We start from the raw sequence: 18,838 nt of genomic DNA on the forward strand, positions 1-18,838 counted from the left end.
GGGCTTTCACCTGAGCACCACTTCGGAAGTCTACGGAACACAACTGCACCTAACAAGTATTCTTTCTGACGGGTTTGTTCCAGTGCGTCATCGGGATATAAGTTTAATGCATCAAATGCTTCGTCGAGTATAGTCAAGTCGGCGCTCCTGTACGTTCGTGTACGCTGTACCTTAAGACGCCCTTGATTACTAAGGTTGCATTTTAACTAAGAGTGCGAGGCCACGCACGATGACTAACAAAGTTATTTCCAATTTAGTCGTGTTATTCTGCAGTAAAGTTCCAATGTTTCAGAAAAAAGAAAACACTCCTGCCATTGAGCTTTCGACGATGCGGTAGCGCTTGCGTCTGTCAGACGGACATGTCTGGTCTGGTGCCCACGCAAGTACGAATATTTCGTGCCAAGCGCGAAACACTGTCTCGCGGCAACAAAATTTGCTATATACCTGTGCGCTACATTCTGGACTATACGCAGTCTTTTACAACGATGGTTGAGTAGATGCGATACTCACGAGCTGGGCGTCCACTTTCCCGCCCTTGTTTGCAGCTGCGGACAAGAGAGAAAAGAAATGGAAATAGAAAGGTAACCATTCACACAAAGGAGATAAGGCGATATCTAGACATCTAGTAAGCTAGACCTATAGAGAGGTGCAAGAACCAGTCAAATAGCTGACCATAGTGGAAGCTTGTTCTAGACGGTTCAACCATAAGAATGATGAGGCCGTGCCAAAAACAAGGCAAAAGAGCAGCTCTTGCCGGCGTTCTACCAAATTTCCATTCGTCCGTGTATTTCGAGCTGATTTATCACGGCCAGCCCTAACGCTGCACTTTTGGTCGGTTTTCCAGGCAACATCTGCCAAATGCATGGCTTTTCCTTCATCCTCAGTGAAACGTGCCTCCCTGAGCACGTCGACAGGAATTCAATAAACAGACTGCGTACTAGAAACGTTACGCAAATTTTTGTTGCGATGTGAAGTCCTTCGATAAGTCTCAGTGAGTTTTAACGCGCATCAAAATAAAATATCCCGTTTTGCGTAGACGGTAAGCTTAAGCAGTTGTGAACAACCGTGAGCAAAGGCTTACAGACCACAGGCTCGCCCTAAAAAAAATCAATTTTTTGTAATAAGCGCAAAAGGTTTTAACAGCGCAAGGACACCAGAGGGCACATCACAGCGAAGTGAGCGCTTATAGTAATTGGCACGCATAAACTGAAACTGACAAATTCACCTTCAAGCTACATTCATAGGGAAAGATGGTCTATGTACTTTTGCTCAAGGGAGTATGCGTGCGTGTCAAATTGTCAGAGCATTTAATTGTCAGAACACTTCGTCATTGGCTACCTGCCTTTGGGTGTTCGTAACAACCCTTCAATATAGTTTAAATATTTGTGCAGTCGACCCGTTTCACTCTCTATTATCTTTCTTGTGCAAATAATATATACTGTCTCTCCCTCCCTCAGATGCCATCTGAAAATTACCCCGTAAACTTCGGACGGCGCCACCTAATTTCGTGTAATGTGAAGGTCCGCCTTTGTTCTTACACACGAGATAAAGAATTGTTTCAGTGCCTCAGCTTTATTGCGACAATTTTTTTTTTCGTGTATGCAATCATCAGGAGGAACGAAGTAAGTATTGGGTGGAGGGAATCGGGCATTGAAACGCACGCAGCTATTCTGTATCCGCCTTCTTGTTATGTGCTCGTCTCTAGGTGCGACCAGTTGTTAGCGAGAAGACAAGCCAGGCAGGCAAAGCATAAAAACGCAGGTCAACCTATCGTCGCGACATGTTCATATGTTTTCTCTGTCTTCCTCTGGCACTTCATACATCTAACATGTATTGCTGCAGTAAGTCCCAACACTGACGTCAAATATTGCCCACGTTTACCTTCCGGCATGTCACCAGAGAACAGCATGCCACTTAATATTCGATGCATTCCCACGAACAGCTGCACCACCGCGCTGCGGGTAACTTCGGCACGACTTGTCGGGTTGGCTGCCGGAACCTTGGTGAACACCAGCGTCCTTGGATCGCTGCAGGCTGCGTAGAAACGGGGAAATTTATCCATTTCTCCGTCTTTAAACTGTTTTTTTTTTTTTTTGCCACAGCAGCGAGATATCACAGCAATCGCCACTGTCATAGCAAGAATAGCTCGTACACAACGCACACACCACCGCCCTTGTCTTCTGCAATTCGCTGCTTGTTTTGGCCACCAGGGTGCGTCAGGAGACGCCACCACTGCCACAATGGTGGAAGCACGCAATGCGTTGACGGGCTAGTTGGTGCGAATCCATAATTACTTTGTTTAGCGCAAAACAACGGACACAAGAAAGACGATGGGACAAGGCAACAAGACAGACAAAGTAATTATGCATTCGCACCAACTAGCCCGCCAACGCATTGTGCTATCTTTCTTCTACTCTAAGCCCTGATTTTTGTGTGTCCGCGTCATCTCCTGAAGCGCCTTGTCCTGTCGTCTTTCTTGTGTCCGTTGCTTTGCGCTAAACAAGGTAATAATGGTGGAAGCACAAATGACCAAAAGAATAAGTCTCGTGACGGTACCCCGGTTAGCGCGTCCACGCACCCAAATGCATACTGCCGCGGGACCGTGAATTCGAAATGGTGCAGTTGCGGTTGTTTTCCTACCGCAGAAGTCACTCGTGTTCAGTTTTTTCGCAGGATCGTCTGATATGTGAAAGTGGAACACAAACTACGTCGTGCCACGACGTGGCAGGGCACTGAAGGGCCGTTTCGGGCAGAACTCATAGCAATTCATGACTCGCTTACCCCTCTCACGTGAAGTGAATGGTGTTGTAGCCTTCTGTTAGAATCATTTCTCCTACGCAACAAAGATCTGCACCTATCTAAGCGGCATTCCTGACATTTGTTCTCGACTTGTAGGCTATGAAGGCCTAGCCAATGGTAATACACAAGAGATAACATATAGGCTCTCCGTAGATGGCAGTAGCTCGCGTCTTGAATTGAATTGAAACAATCATTGACACAACACTAACAAAGGAAAGTATTAAAACTCCCAATCCTAATAGATGCGAAGGTGCTAAATAAAGCACGACATAAAGACACACGTCACTCAGTGTGCGTGCCTTCTTCAGTTTAGGAAGAACATATGCAAAAGCATACGTTCATATATGCCCCTATAGCATACATTCATATAATTGAATCCTATACAAGCAACAAAGCCCTCTGTGGCGTGCATTCCACTTGCCTTTATATTATCGCTTCTCGCGGCCATTCTTATTGCTATAAATGCGCATCAACAAGCTGAATCCCAAGTAAGATCAAAGTGCTTTATTACGAGAATAAATACAAAAATAAACACGAGTACAACGAGATGCTGCGCTTAGCATCTAAACATTCTAATTAAATATGGCTGGGCCGCGGTACACGTCAGAAGGAAACAGGCGCCCTCAGCCAATCAGCCCTTTAGCAGCAGACAAATTGGACATGCCCACAAAGTGGACACATACAGAATACCCTCCACCCCTAGCTCCGCCGCAGGGCTGGTTCAGCGCAACGCAACGGTGCATACTCTCGGCCTCCTCGCTCTTGTGGCCAAGCACGCTGCACGTTGGCGGAGTCTTATCTGGGAACTTCACAAACGTCCACTCGCGGAGCGGCGCATGCGTCGTCGGTAAAACCGCGACTTCGCGACGGTGGTGATGGCATGAACGCACTTCGATTCCGCATAATTGCTATTGAAATAATATCTTATAGGGATAGCAATCATACTGACGCTCGAAGCAAAATCGCGCGGTCCGCGCCGCACTCGCGCTGTCCTGCTATAGAAGGCGCATGAAGGCGCAGGCGTGCAGCGTTAGAGGAACTCCAGAAACGCGGAGTACCTGTGGCTGCAAAAAGAAACCAAAAAACAATTGCCGATCCTTACCTTACTTCCTAATGCGAAATCTGAGCGCCGCTCTACAGCTGTTTCGGCTTTTCGATATATTGGCTATATAAAATGTATCTGATCCTCAGACAATCCGTCTCGTGCGGAACATTTCGCACCAGCTGCCGCAAATGGTTACTTATTGGCGCAACTGCCTCGTTTATCGGGAGGTGCGGGAGGCAGCGCGTAGGCGCATAGGAACGTTGCGCTGCGAAGAGAAGGCAGCGACTGAAGGTGCGTTTACAGTCCGACGTTATCGGCGCGCGGGCGAGCGTTGCTCAACGCCGCGGCGCTTTGGAGCTCGTTGGCAGGTAGCACTTCTACAATTGCTAGTAGGTACAGCGGGGCGTGGCGTTTCTCGCGGCACTCGACGTTGCTGCGCAGGCGCGAGTAATAGTGGGTGCAGGATAGAAAATCTGGGGTCTTTTGCTCTTTGAATAGGTGACTGTCTAGGCACTAACGGAGGAGGTTTCTTAGCGTGTGTTGTATGCATTTGTCCCCTAGACATGCCGGCATTACCGTGTGCGGTCGAGTTTGTTTACGCAACGCCGCTGGCCACGCGTGCGGTGAGGTAGAGGGCACGGTGAGAGGGCACAGTGGAGGGCACATTTGGTGATGCCTGTGCCTGAAAGGGCAAGGTTCTGACTGGTGTCGTATAAGTCGCGGGTCGCTTTATTGGTCGCGACGATAGATTAATTTTTTACAAGCGCTGCTCCAGGAGGGCACATGTAACCGGCAAATGTAGAGCTCAGGAGATCACCTAAGGTTGTAATAAAGCCGGCGGCCCTGGATCGACAGGGCACCCAAGGGGTAGCGGGGGAATCAAAACTGGAAGCAGGGCGGCCGGTGGGTTGCGGCCGCTGAAGCCGAAGCGTGCCAGGGAGTGTCCGCATAAAAAATTGGCTGTACCCAAAGCGGAGAACCGATTTTTTATGACGATAGCGTGTCAGGAGCGTATAAAGTCAGCTGCCCGCTATCGCGGACAGCGAATTTTTTATGCGAGCAATCCTTGGCGCGCACCGGCCTCCGCGGCCCCAACCCACGGGCAATTCTGCTTCCGGATTTGATTTCCCCGCTACCTCTTGGGTGCCTGAAAATCATTCGCCGCGTGCTTTATTAAAACCTCAGGTGCTCTCCTGAAGTCTACATTTGCCGGTTACATGTGTCCAATCCAAAGAATCCAATCTATCGTCGCGACGAAAAAAGCGACCCGCGACTTATACAACACCAGTCAGAACCTTGCGCATTCAGACACTGCAATCAGAAAAAAGTGACCCGCGACTTATACAACACCAGTCAGATCCTAGCCCCTTCAGACACAGCGATCAGTAAAAAGTGACCCGCGACTTATACAACACCAGTCTGATCCTATCCCCTTCAGCCACAGCGACCACCAAATGGGGCGCCCGTGCGCACTGGCTCACCTCGCGGGCAGCAAGCGGTGGAGCGTGAACAAACTCGACCGCCCTCCCCAATGCCGGCGTATCTAAGGGACAAAAGCATACAACGTGCGCTAAGAAACATCCTGCTTGGTGCTTAGGCAGAATCACGTATTCAAGAAGCAAAGGCACCCAGATTTTCTCTTTCGCACCCGCTCTTACTCGCGCCTGCACTGAAACGTCGAGTGCCGCGAGAAACTCCACGCGGCGCTGTACCTACAAGCAATTGTAAATATTCGTCAGGGTACACGCAGTGGCGAACAGTGATGAGAACGAGTTTCGGCTCTGGCAGCAGCACATCATCGAGTTCGGCACCCACCGAGTCGGCGCTCTGATTGCCGGCGCACAGAGGCGGCATTGTAAGAGGAGCGAAGAGAGCAAGGCTCGCACCGTCCGCGAGAGATGGCGGCAGGAGCGCGCGCAGCTTAAATCCCTTTAGCGCAGCTACAGCATTGCGCGAACAGTGACCTTGGTTACGGCGAGGCCGACGGCGACGAGAAACGCCGGAAATGGCGCCAAAGAACGGCGCCCTAAAACAACGACGGAGCCAAGCGGACGCACCATCGGTGTAGCGTTCAATTGACTCGGTGGCGGACCCATGCCAGCATTCTCCTTTTCGCTGCTAAGAACAACGTTGGACACATTTGCGTTAGCGTTCTTGTTGAGCAGCTATGCCCACATAACACCGTGATGCGTGTACGGATCTCAACGAAACGCACAGTAAACGTCAACCCAAATTTATGTGATCCTTTCATCGAGCGATGACACAAATCGACGGTTTTCCTTCGGTGTCTCGTCTCGCGCATGGCGAAGGTGCGAAGCAGACAACGGTGGTGATGGAGCCACTGAGCACGCGAGCGTTTTTTGAGATGACTTCTACAGGCGCAACGCTAAGCAATGCGATCGCTTTCGCAGCGTCGCCTGCAGGCAAAATTTTTAACATGAGTGACTAATAAGAAGCGGAGAAGCATTTTCTTCCAAAAGCTCTCTTTGGGTTTTACGACCATATTATCGCAGCAGCACACCTTAAGGACGAGCCCTCTTCATACATGCCCATCATTTCGAAAATATAGTAAATTTCAAGGAAATACGTTACTCAATACGAGCTTACAAATTTTCTATAAAATTTTTTGCGAGCCTCGTCAGATTTTTATAAACATGCCATGTTTACAGAAAGTACATACACTTCCTCGTCTTCCATCGCTACACACACTGTCCACAGGATGCAGACTTAGCCATTGCCACTTTTTTTTCCCACTACTGCCAATCCTTACGTACTCCAATCAACCGAGACGACAAAATTAAATCCGGACCAAGCTGAAAATAACTAGGCGTTTCAATACTTTTGACTGTGGGCACTCGATTTATTTTGTGCCCAACATGAGAGCTGCAAAAGGGAAGGGGCGTCCATTGGGGGAGGTTTCGACAGTCTACGGACTACAGACATTAACTGTAGTATGAAGCTTCTCGTTTAACGCCTAATTCCGAATGGCTGAATACATTTGACGCCGAAATTATGACGACAAATGGTATCCTTTGTAGTTAAGGACGCAATTTTCGAAGAGACGACCACTTCTTTCTTTTCGCAAACAAGATGGTTAAGCAGGTGACTCACTGTCAGCGTCAGCGGCCGTTACTGACGACGGGACCGCTGCAAGAAGCACAACCACCAAGGCAAGGACGACTCGCGCTGTCACTTCCATAACGCCGGGCGGTACTTCGAATAAGGCCGTATGCGGAGAATCTGCGAAAGAAGACGTAATTACGAAAACATTTACAAAGAGCAGTCGCAGTTTTTTCTGCGAGGCGAAGTATTGATAGGGTTAGCAAAGTACTGCAAGAATACACATAGTAAACTTCGTAGCTTTACAAACAGCTTAAATTATAAATTGTAAATATCATTCGTTCGGTAATTAAAATTAGCGAGCATAGTGTCACGGGTGCTTTAACAAGAAATTTTTTCAAACGCTGTTGTGTGCAACAGCGCCGGCAGTGAGCGCTTCATGCAGCCGCTCGCTTCACCACGTGTTAACGTGATATTAGTAAGGCCACCGTGTCACAGAAAATCCGGCGGCGGACGTCGTTTCGGCAAAAAGATTTTTGAACCACCCATACCCAGGCCCTCCATGTGGCCCAAGGAAGCTACTGAACAAATTGAATTTCTCAAGGTAAAATATGTAGAAAAATCGTAAAGTATGATTTACACACAACACACGCACATGACAGCGTCGGATTGTAATGTGATTATACGAGAAAACAATTATCTTACGCGAAAACTCAAAGAAACCGTTTTTCCAGCCTTCATACCACACAGAAACCGTCACGGTGTCCGCCATTTGCGCGCGCCGCCACCTTGGGGGCCACGGAGCGGCGCACCCGGTTCCTTGCGATACCTCCAGATGGAGCTCGCCTCCCTCGCATCGCGGCCCACGCATCGAGGCCGCGTTTCTACCAGAAAGCCCGCCTTCGTGCAAAGCGTTCTCGGCCAGCGTTTCCAGGTAAACATAACGATTACATACGCTAGAGTAGCCGGGATGCATGGGAAGCTGACAGGGATCTTTGAATGCTATCGTGTTCCACTCTTAAGGGTGAAGCTTAAGCTGCCAGCATCTTTTTCGACACTTCGCAGCTAGAAGAGCCACACATCAAGGCAACATCCTTCTCGTCTCACCATGGCAAATTTTGCCTCGCCCTCATAGCAGACCCGGGTCGCTCCTTTTAATCTCATTTGGACTTTATTAGGGACATCACGGCGACGGCAAACATTAACATGCAGGGTCCATATAATTGCTATTGCAAATAACCATCGTATGGGGCTTGAAGTTCCGAAACAATTCAGAGGTTGTGAGATCCGCCTTAGTCTTGTGCACTTGTTTAATTTAGTGCACATAAAGCGCTTTACACGGTTGTTTGCACGCAACTCCTCTATCGGGATGCGGCCACCGCAATCGGAAATCGAGCCTGCGACGTCTTACTCCGCAACAGAATGCAGCTGTCACCAGGCCACCCCACTTTGTGGTAAATTTTATGCTAGATTGATGTAGCTCTTCATATCATTGTAGCAGGGAAATTACTTTCCAGCTACACGTAATTAGTGCGGGCCTAGATCTGTAACCACATCTCAATCATTCCGTCGTATCTGCGGATGACAAAATTTGATAATCGCCGATTACTAGCTACTTCTGCCAGAAAGATCTGATTATTCGAAAGAGGCGCTTAGCGCTCGACACAGATCCACGCATGGGTCATTTCGATACCGGCACCAACATTGAAGTGTTCTCGCCGAAACATCGGCTGCAGCTTTATTGGCTACGGTCTATTCGCGAAAGGATTTCGCGATGAATATATGCAAACTATAAACTAAGAATCCATGTACTTTCAACATGCCTCGTGCGATGATTGGTGTCAACTTTTCGAGTGCTATAGGTTCCCTAGCCTAATTAGCTTTAGATGTAGTTAGCGAATTCTATTCTCGCGAAAGCAGGGAATTTTCGAAATTTCCAACACGAACCAAATGGTCCCTTCTATTCGATTCATTTCTGACTCGAGAATTCGCTATTCGAGGTTGTCGCAAATTTCTTTTTGTTCACACACATCTTGCTGAAAAATTCTCATTGGAGTCTCAAGCGAGACGTAGCAATACATGTGATGACTATCGCGAATGATTCTCCAACATAGGTGCTGTTGTTGCACACTGACACCAGTTCTTGAGCGTACGCATGAGACAGATATCTTCTGCAATGAAATATACAGTGATTAAATAAGAATAGCTCGCTCTTAGGCAAGCTGTATACGAATTTGCCCTGAGTTATTTGGCTACTCTCACCGCGTTCCATTCCTGTAAAACCATGCGCGGTGCGGTGTCACACTTGTCTCCTGCAGCGAACACAACACTGTCCCTAAATCTCGTTTCTTGCTTCATAGCTTCCATTGCCTTGGTTCCCCAAATATTTGAATGCAGTTGTTTATCAACTAGCTGCTCCTGGGTCATTCGGTTATTTAAATGGACATGGTATTACAGGCACGCGTAAATGTTTATAAACCTGATTTTTTATTACCAAAAGGAATCCGCGCAAACTTCGCGTTTCATGTTTCTTCAGAAAGAAAATACTCCATATTCGATTCCATATGCGGTGATCATTTTTATCGAATGATGATTTTGAATTCGATTGTAAAGCTTTACGAATAAAACATCCACTATAAACACTAAATCATTAGGTATCGCTGCACTCTTTGTAGACGCTAGTAATGTCCCAACAGAAGATGTCGTGTAGGTATCGCTGCACTCTTTGTAGACGCTAGTAATGTCCCAACAGAAGATGTCGTGTAGGTATCGCTGCACTCTTTGTAGACGCTAGTAATGTCCCAACAGAAGATGTGTATCCATTATCTAGTTGTTTCGGGGCCAGAACACCTGTTTGTTTTCCCAAGTTTTGCAAGCTATTACATCGAGCGAATGCCCAAGTAAATAATATGCTTCAAACAATCAGTAAAGTTCAACTTTTCCTTACAAAGCAACCAATTTAATTTACATAGGTGAAGCTACTTTCTAGTCATACAATTTCCGCACTTGAGAACTGAAAGGCTGTGCCCAGTTAAGTTAGCAAGCACTCCAGGACTGATAGCACCTCTAAAATGGTCAGTAATCTCGTGGACTGTTCCTCCATTATTAAGTGTCCCCATCAGGCCTCGTATAGGGCATATTTTCTGCACAAGGCGCAAGGGGTACTGTAGTTGCACACGCTTCCAAATCATAAATGCTTCTTCTGAAGTGTACGATCGCGCACGCACCTGAAACGTGAACAAGGAGTGCCAAACTGCCTCCGAGCTATCCGCGAGTCTGCCTGGCTGGGTGCAGTCAGTTCTGGACCTGCAAAACTGGCAGAATTCACACCCCGTAAACGAGCAATGCAGGAAGCCGTCTCGCTCTACCTGTCGCAAACTGGACCGAGTGTCTTTAAAAAAGCCCCGTTCCTCCTTCGTCCCCGACTTTCGGCTCAGCGATGCTCCTCTCCATTTTGCCCGAAACGGTTTCCGTGCGTACGGATGCGGTGGCAATTCGTGCAAATTGAACCGACGCCGAGAGACTATAGGAACTCGGATATACCAAACGGAAGGCTTGCTGTAGGGCAGAGGTTGCCAAATTTTCGAGACTTGGTGAATCCCAACTGCCTTCCCAGAGTATCACGGAATCTCTGCACCCCAATCCCCTCCCCCCCCCCCCCCCCCCCCCCCCGCCGAAAACATTGATGTGCTCATTCACAGCGTCGCGATGAATGCTGCGATGAATTAATCGAATAGCTTGAAAAGGAGACCTAAAGGGCAGCAATTTTTGAATATTTTACACAGGGTAATAGTCAACGCAAAAGGGATGGACTCGGAATCGTGTGTCGCTCGCGGAACCCTAAAAGGTCGTTTGCGGAGCCACTTAGTCGCGCGGAAACGAGTTTGGGAACCCCTGCTGTAGGCCATTATCGAAAACTAGGTTGAGTTTTTTAAGGCAGCAGAAATAATTTCTCAGATGGCGATGTAATCTGTGAGACGTCCACGAATAGCCTACAGAGTGGGCAAACTATGGCAAAGTCGCACAAGCGGCATAAGTCGAAGACGATGCTAGGCCTCGTCTGACGCGCAACCCCACTGACGTAACCCGAAGCCAGTAATTAAGTGAATGGCTTCAAAATTAGACGAAAAGGGGCATAGGTTATTCAATAATTTAAACCGGGTAATTTATCTACCCTAGGGGGATGGAGTCGGATTTGTGTCGGTCGTTCGCGTAACCCTAAAATGTCGTTTGCGGAAACGCCGCGTTTCGCGGAACTTACTTCGGAAACTTAGACTATTTTCGAAAAGGACGTGGCGTTATAAAAGCGACAGAGCTAATTTTTCAGCGGATGATGTAATCTACGAGACACCCACAGAAGTGGCACAAACGGCACAAGGGGAAGGCGACGCTAGGCCTACTCTGACGCACAACCCCACTGGCGTAACCCCGCAGCCGATAATTATTTGAATACCTTCAAAGTTAGACGAAAAGGGGCATAGGTTATCCAATAATTTAAACAGTTTAATTTATCTACCCTAGGGGGACGGAGTCTGATTTGTGTCGGTCGCTCGCGGAACCCTAAAATGTCGTTTGCGAAAACACTGCATTTCGCGGAACTTCCTTCGGAAACTGTAGACTATTTTCGAAAAGGACGTGGCGCCTTTTAAGCGACAGAAATTTTTCCGAAGGTCATGTTATCTACGAGACACCCGCAGAAGTGCCACAAGCGGTACAAGGGGATGGCGATGCTAGGCCTACTGTGACCGGTAACTCCGCCGACTATCGCAGAAGCGCCGTCCTCAGCCGATAACGCGGACGCTCGACGGCAGGGAGAAGCGGGCGCGTCGCAGACGAGCACGAATAAGCCAACACAGAGCCAAGGCAATGCGTCCTGAGCACACGCTCACCGGTGCTTCTCGAATCTGGGCCAGACGCCGACCTTGCTTGCTTCCTTGCTTTCAGGGCAAACTCTTCGTCTTCAACTCGCGCGGCGAGCTGCGCGCTGACAACACGTGCGAACGCGCTCAGACAGGTGATGATAATTGCGATGCTCATCTGTGACAAGGTGGCAGATTCGCCAAGTGCGACTGGCCAATAATCGCACAGCACGGGTAAATACTTCATTAAGAAACACATTCAAAAGGGAGATAATGATTTGAAATGGTTAAAAACTGGATATATCCTGCTGGAGCCGAGACTTCAAAAGGGGTACTCGTTTTCACGAAGGGAGCGACAGGTTATCAGCTTTTGCAACCTGATGTCTTCTAGAAATTTCTCAAGAGAGAAAATTTAAAAGTATAGAAATCTATAAAAGGCGGAATTAAAGTGTCCGACTGATTCCCTAGAAGGCGATCGAAAGTTATTAACAGTGAAAGAAGAATGAAGTCATAAAAAGGATAATGGATAGGTCTTACCTCGCTCTATATGATGTTGCAGAGGGCACGTGTACTATAACTGTAGGTCTAGTGTGCTAACCGCACGAAGCTTTTCCGCGTCGTTAGCGATGATGGCTTGGGCTCAGTGAGCATGCATTCGTACCAAGTTTGTACTTATTTCGGTCGCAAATGATCCCTTAGTTACGTGCCGTCCGCTTGCGTCTCTTGGCTGCAGCTTAGGCTAATTATCGCAGTCTCGGCTGACCCATCGCCAGAATCAGGGCGCGTATTCTTAAGAGTAGCCGCTTTGTCCTGCCGGTATTTGGATATTTGACTCTTGAAAATTTAACAGAAGCAAGGTTGAAGAAGTTGTAGAAAGATGTGCGGTAGCCTCACTGCAAGATCTTATGTTCCCGTGACTAACTTTATAAGATCAATGGGTTTCTATCAGAGCCAACAGCATTATTGTAAGGGGCATATGATATACTTGGAGGCGATACTTTCAAGAGATCTTACCAGTAGCATTAAAGACAATCTTTCTCACTAACAACGGTTCATTGCTAGTGAAATACTGGAAGCCGGGAAAGTGCTTCACATTCCATGGGGCGTTCACTGTACTGCAAGCGGAAACACCGAAACCATTCAACACGTGCTACGAGACGGTTTGAAGCAAATCATCATCCCCGGCCCGTGTTCTAACGTATTCTCTTCGTACTTCCCATGGACAAATGGCTTACCGGTTTCTTGCAGTTTAATCTGGTGACGACCCCCTCGTTCAATGTTGTCATGCCTCTGGTCTCTCATATAGCAGATCATATAGCCTGCGTGAGGGTGAATTAATGGCTTTGACAATATTGCAGCTAAGCACACACCGCGTCTCTGCGTTCACTTCCTAACCATACGAGGCCGTACTGCGCATGCGCATCGGTACAGTGGCTGCGAAGCCGCGATGGCAGGAACGTTCCTCTAGTGTGTTAATTGCTATTTCAATATGAAAAATTACTTGCAGATAGTTATTACAGGTAGAAAGCGATTAAAGTTATGTTAGATGCAAAAGCAGGTGAAAGTTCAAACGCGAATACTCTGACTTGGGCACGAAAATATCGATGGTGGGAAATGGGCTGCCACGTCGCACTAGTGAGGCAACTTCGGGAGCACAACTTGAAAGCCCCCCAAGAACACTGCGAAATCGCTTATGGTGGAAGCATTTTATGTGTACAGCAGCAATCATATGAGGCAGTCTTCAATGTGGTTCGATAAATGAAAAGCGATAAAATGACTCAATCGCGGTGAAATGGTTGCGTTCATACCAGAAGAATAGGGCAATCACAAAAGCAGTAACAGCCGGACTTTCTCAAGAGCACTTCTTCACATGGTTGTTTAACCGAAAAATTTGGCTCGTATTAACGAAAATATTCATGAGTTTTTCAAACTTCGGTCAAAAACAAAAGAAGGCTATCTTTTTGCTTGCTTTCCCGCGTAATTATAAGTCAGGATTGTCTAATTCTCACTTGAGCCTTGCACGGAACGATCCCAATTTATGCAAAACGGTCGCGTGTGCTTGAAGGCCACATCTAGGCCCACCAACAAACGCGCCCGACAAAGGGCCGAGCTAGCGGCTTTAAGCCCACCTCAAGGCCGACGACATCAGGCTCGGGCCCGGCGTGGCCTGCCATAAATCTCTGGACGCAACCTGTCCAGGCCGGGTGCGGGCTTTCGGTTAGTGGTCGATAATCTCTGAATTACTCTATACTATGCATAAACTATGCAAGAAATCAATCAACATCGCACACATTCACACATACAGAAGTTTGCTTCCAAACGTCAAAGAACGTCCCTCGCCGGGTTGAAAAGCAACAAGGAGTGTGCCATGCCACATTTCTTTTTTTTGTGTGTGTGTGTGTCTCGCCACGCAACGTTCTAAAGTTCCTCTCACAAAATAGTGAACAACAAAAGCTCACCTAGATAGCTCACCTGTGATGCGAAGCCTCCAGAACACTAGAAAAATATTGGTGCAGCATATTTCGCATTAAACATACTTTCAAGTCACACTTCAGGTTCCGAATGTTTTCGGGGGTTTTGTTTTTTGTTCTTTAGTTCATGAAATGACTTGTGAATAGGATGCGGAGACGCCTGCAGTATGACTTTTCAACGACTTTGCGGTTGGCGTCGAGGTAAGCTGCGCTCAGTCTTCGTATTTGGCAACGCCTTTGCTCGCGCCAAAAGCAACAGTGCGAACACATTAACAAGTGATGTGATTGCAAAATCGGATATTAATAATTCTCATTCTGAATGATCTCAGTACATACTTCAATCAATGTTGAGTCTAACATAGCCGGCAAAATGTAGTTTCCGATGTAGGACTGTGTCAGCGGCATTGTCTGCAGTGCATTAAAGCCGTCTCCTGTTCTACCATAATAAATATAAGACGGTTGAGATATTCTAGCGAAATGTTTCCCGACAGCAGTAACGAAAAACACTACGTCATTGAGTGGAAGGAGGGACAGTCATCAAACCTCAGCTAGAGTTTCTCTTGGCATGTAATTATATTTGTAAAGTTTATCGGCACAGGTAAAGCATACTGTCTAGCCGTGTGTTTTTTCTCTATTCTATATCTTCCGTTTTCATTTTCTTTCAATTTCTTCATTTATGTAAATTTATTATACTTGAGCAGTAGCATCGCTATTAGCTCACGAACGCCTTCTGGACAAATTGCTGAGCTTTAGGAAGAATTTTAGCAATCGTCGAAGAAAAAAAATCGAAGTCTTCAATCGAAAATATTTATCAACCTGAAAAAAATTTGGTTAGACTGTTAAAGAAGGGCTAATGACGCTTTTCTGCGAAGTTTAAGGAAAGTGTATGAACACGATGCAGACTTTGTGATTAGATTCTTTTCCGCTCGTATCTACAGCTCACTATGAAATTATTAGACCACTGTAAACGAAAGAAACAGCTTTAAAGGACCACTGTTCTTAGACAGTATATACCCTTTATATCAAAAAGGACAAGCTATATAAACAAAAGCCTTCCTTGCGAAGTTTGTAGGCAATCTATGGTCTGCCTATATTAATTTTGTGTATTGCCTAATGCAAACACACCAATCGATACACTTTTGTCTCATTTGAAGTTATTCAATTTTATTAATAATTAGAGTCAAGCACTATTTTGTTGCAAAATTAGCAAATAGTGTAGAAGGCTTCAAAGCGTAAACTGTTATGCTTACTCTATAATCCTTTACACTGCAAGTCCTGATAAATGATCTAAAAAATTGAACAATGTATGGCAAGCATTGAAAGCTTAAAATATTTATATTTTTTATTTATTCCATACATACTGCTAGCTTTATATAAAAGGCTATAGCCCGGTCTGGGCACAAACACAACTATGACATTGGTTTCCAAACATGGTGAAGCTTGCCTTTGAAACCACTATACACGAATAAATATAAAGTAGTTGATGTATATAAATAAAAATAGGTGTCAAGATGAATGAATTAAGTAAATAAAACTAGCGATACTTTTAGACAGATTACGCAGAAATTAACAAACGTTATTTTCGTTGATCAGACAGTGAAGCACATCAGTAAGAGAAATCATTACGCACAAAACGCCATATGTGCACAAAGATACGGAGGCTCCGAGTGACCAACAGTGCTCAAGAAACAGAGAGAAATTAAACATCTTTATTATGTGAATGTAGCTTTGGAGACGCGTCCTTATTTCAGAATTCCTTGAGCTCGGGCCGCGTCCTCGGCTCTCGCCATCCTCCATTCATGATCTTCAAGGTCGGAGCTGGCCAAGTATCTCTCCCAACGCTCCTTGGTGTGATAAGGATTTGGAGGTTTTAATGGTGCCTGTCTGCGGCCCCTACTACGTGTGTAAGTGATACGAGTTCTCCGCAGAGGCCTCATTGCGGAGAGAATCCTGTAGCGGCTAGGAGGCGATTTCTTGTTGGGTCGGGGGAACGCACTGGCTTCTACAGCTCAAAGGAATCTCCTCGGCTCTCTAGGTATTGACTTGTGTGGGAGAGGATGTGACCTGCGTGTTAGCAGGTAATTTTTTACGATTCCTTGGTATAAGACCGCGCTCGAACAACTTATTTCGCTGGAGCAAAATTTTCGGCAAGCGAAGCTGCGTTCGTTAGGGCACAAATCAAATGACTGCCTTGACGAAAACATGAGCCCTTGTTGACATTACAACTGTTTACTCTCAATAATTTCGTCTGTCGATTGGTTAACCATGATTTATTACTTTGAGGAAGCACGCATAAATGACATTTGTCGCTAGCACAACAGCTTTCCGTATATAGCACGTGGTCATCTACAAATATATTTACTTTGACGAAATGTTTGCAATGGCCATCATTATTAAAGATGGAGCCATAGTCTCCACCCCTGTAGCATTCCTGGTGGAACTCTGCAAGTGGTCGACATCAAAATTTATTCAATACTAGCAGCCACACTTTAATATAACCACAAGAGGACCCTGAAAAAGCAACGCGTCATGTTAAAAAAAAGGATAAATGTGCTGATTCAGACACATTTTGTTTAGGGCCACCTTAAGAGCCTTTTGACTGCACCACAACTTCTCCAACGGAATTTCTTGGGAGGCTCAAGTACTGTAGTGCAATTTTGCAGCTAAATTTTGCCTACTTAAATCATTTAGCAATTACTGTGTGATTAAGTGCCTTTTTTGTCGTTAGCTTTCCACAGGTCTTTCATAAAAGAATGTGTGGTTTAGGGACACAAAAGCACCCCAACTTTAACTTGATTTTGAATAATAAGAGCCACTCTATGTAAAATAACCACTTGCTGTGATAATTCCGAATTCACTGCTTTTTATTTACTGATGGCTCAAGATATATATAGGCACCTTGCATCTTGAAATGTGATGGTAGTAGTCAGTGGGCTAGACTAAGTAAAATTAAGGCATATACTGTCGCATAAAGAGTTGCCTATGCATTTTTTCTCGATAAATCATAATTTATCATTGTAGCCGAATGAAAGACAATTACATGCACTGTGAAGTTTTAGTGAAGTAACTAAAACATTGTGGGTGTTCACCGAAACCCTGGCCTAATTTGCAAAGACCACATTTTGTATTAATATGACTAAGACGTTATTGTGATACTGAAAGGTTTCATACAGTGGGCATTAGTAACTATAGTAATAAGTTATTAGTGACAACCCTTATGGGATAATCAATAGAAAACGCAACCCTGCGCAATATTTCTTCAGAAAGAGAAAAGGGCAATAAAACATTAGGTTTATCTGTTACCAAGGGTACGCGACGGGCTCCTGTATTTCAAGTCAATCATTCGTAGGCGCCGATATGGCTAAGGCAATATCTCGAGCAGAGTAATCCATTCAGATGTGCCTGCCACATTCATCAGAGTACGTGTGCACCCTTTATTCTCCTGCACTGCACTTCTGTATCAAAATATGTTACGTCTGAGAATGGTCAGACAAAAATTATAGCGATATACCACTCGCAAAAAAATCAATGGTTTTTACGCATTTTGTTTGAATCTAAAATTAATAATAAATTATAATTAGCAGGAATAAATTATAATTTACTCCTGCTGGTGTTATGAATAAAAGATTGGGCAGAACTGGGGTGAGTGCATGATTTAGCAGAAACTTCAAAAATAATTTTGAAGTTCAATGATAGATCGTCTGATCCTTAAATTCTGGTGCTATGCGGCGTTTGTTTTGGTATCAAAGCAAGAACTAGGGAGATATAAATTTCGTTGCAGCCAATGAAGTAAGATTTTGTAATATTGGTTGCTTATTATAAAACTAATGAGAAAGGTGCAATACTTGGCAAGAATGAAGCAGTTAAACCACATGCACTGTAAATGTCTACCAACTCCATAACCGGGACCAAGAAGCAACCACAAACCAGCACACTATCCATAACCAGAGTCAGGGACCATATACACTCCAACCATCCCAATCCACCTGTACTGTACTTCCAGACGCTGATATGGCTGGACTTAGCTTGGAAAAGTCATCTTTACTAAACCGACCCAAGGTCGATGCGGTGTTCACTCAAGTCAAGGTACAGTGCATTAACAGCTGTGTTACACTGGGGCAGGGGGTATTCGGCAAGTGCCAACGTAGTGGACATGTCCATTTCGTCTGCTGCTTCAGTGCCGATTGGCTGGGCAGGCGTACACATCAGAAGGAGATAGGCACCCATAGTCAATAGGCATGTACACTAAGTTTACACTTGCAGGACACCCCCCCCCCCCCCTTGACTAGCTGCACTGTGACGTGAATGAAGCACGCGATGAAATTCTGTAAGCACGCAAAACATCTATGAACCTGTGCACTCTAATAGCTTCGATTACTAAGACAACTGCAATTAAAGTACGCGACGCTCTTCTGTGTTCATTCTTGACAGTCGTCACTCGACAGACTCTAGCTTTCTTGCTAGTGTTAAATCTATGACCCCCTAATAAGGATGCCTTCGCTTCGAGCTCTTATGTGCCATCTTCCTCCATTATTTCTCCTCCTCCTGTCGCTCTAGCGGTATATATTGAACTGTTTATTATTCCGTGAGACTTCCTGGGTACT

The 18,838-nt window shown here is 45.8% G+C and overlaps 1 protein-coding gene across 1 annotated transcript in view; it reads right to left on the reverse strand.

Annotated features, from left to right (window-relative positions):
• Nucleotides 1-18,838, reverse strand: part of LOC129384329 (uncharacterized) — a 73,116-nt gene that overhangs the window by 43,947 nt on the left and 10,331 nt on the right. The window contains exons 2-4 of the mRNA XM_072284120.1: nucleotides 6,956-7,084; nucleotides 1,882-2,034; nucleotides 511-545 (exon numbers count right to left, since the gene is read on the reverse strand). Of these exons, the coding sequence (XP_072140221.1) occupies nucleotides 511-545; nucleotides 1,882-2,034; nucleotides 6,956-7,084 (317 nt within the window). The remainder of the gene's footprint in view (nucleotides 1-510; nucleotides 546-1,881; nucleotides 2,035-6,955; nucleotides 7,085-18,838) is intronic.

The sequence above is a fragment of the Dermacentor andersoni genome, chromosome 8 (genome assembly GCF_023375885.2).
Source record: "Dermacentor andersoni chromosome 8, qqDerAnde1_hic_scaffold, whole genome shotgun sequence".
NCBI classification, from domain to species: domain Eukaryota; kingdom Metazoa; phylum Arthropoda; class Arachnida; order Ixodida; family Ixodidae; genus Dermacentor; species Dermacentor andersoni.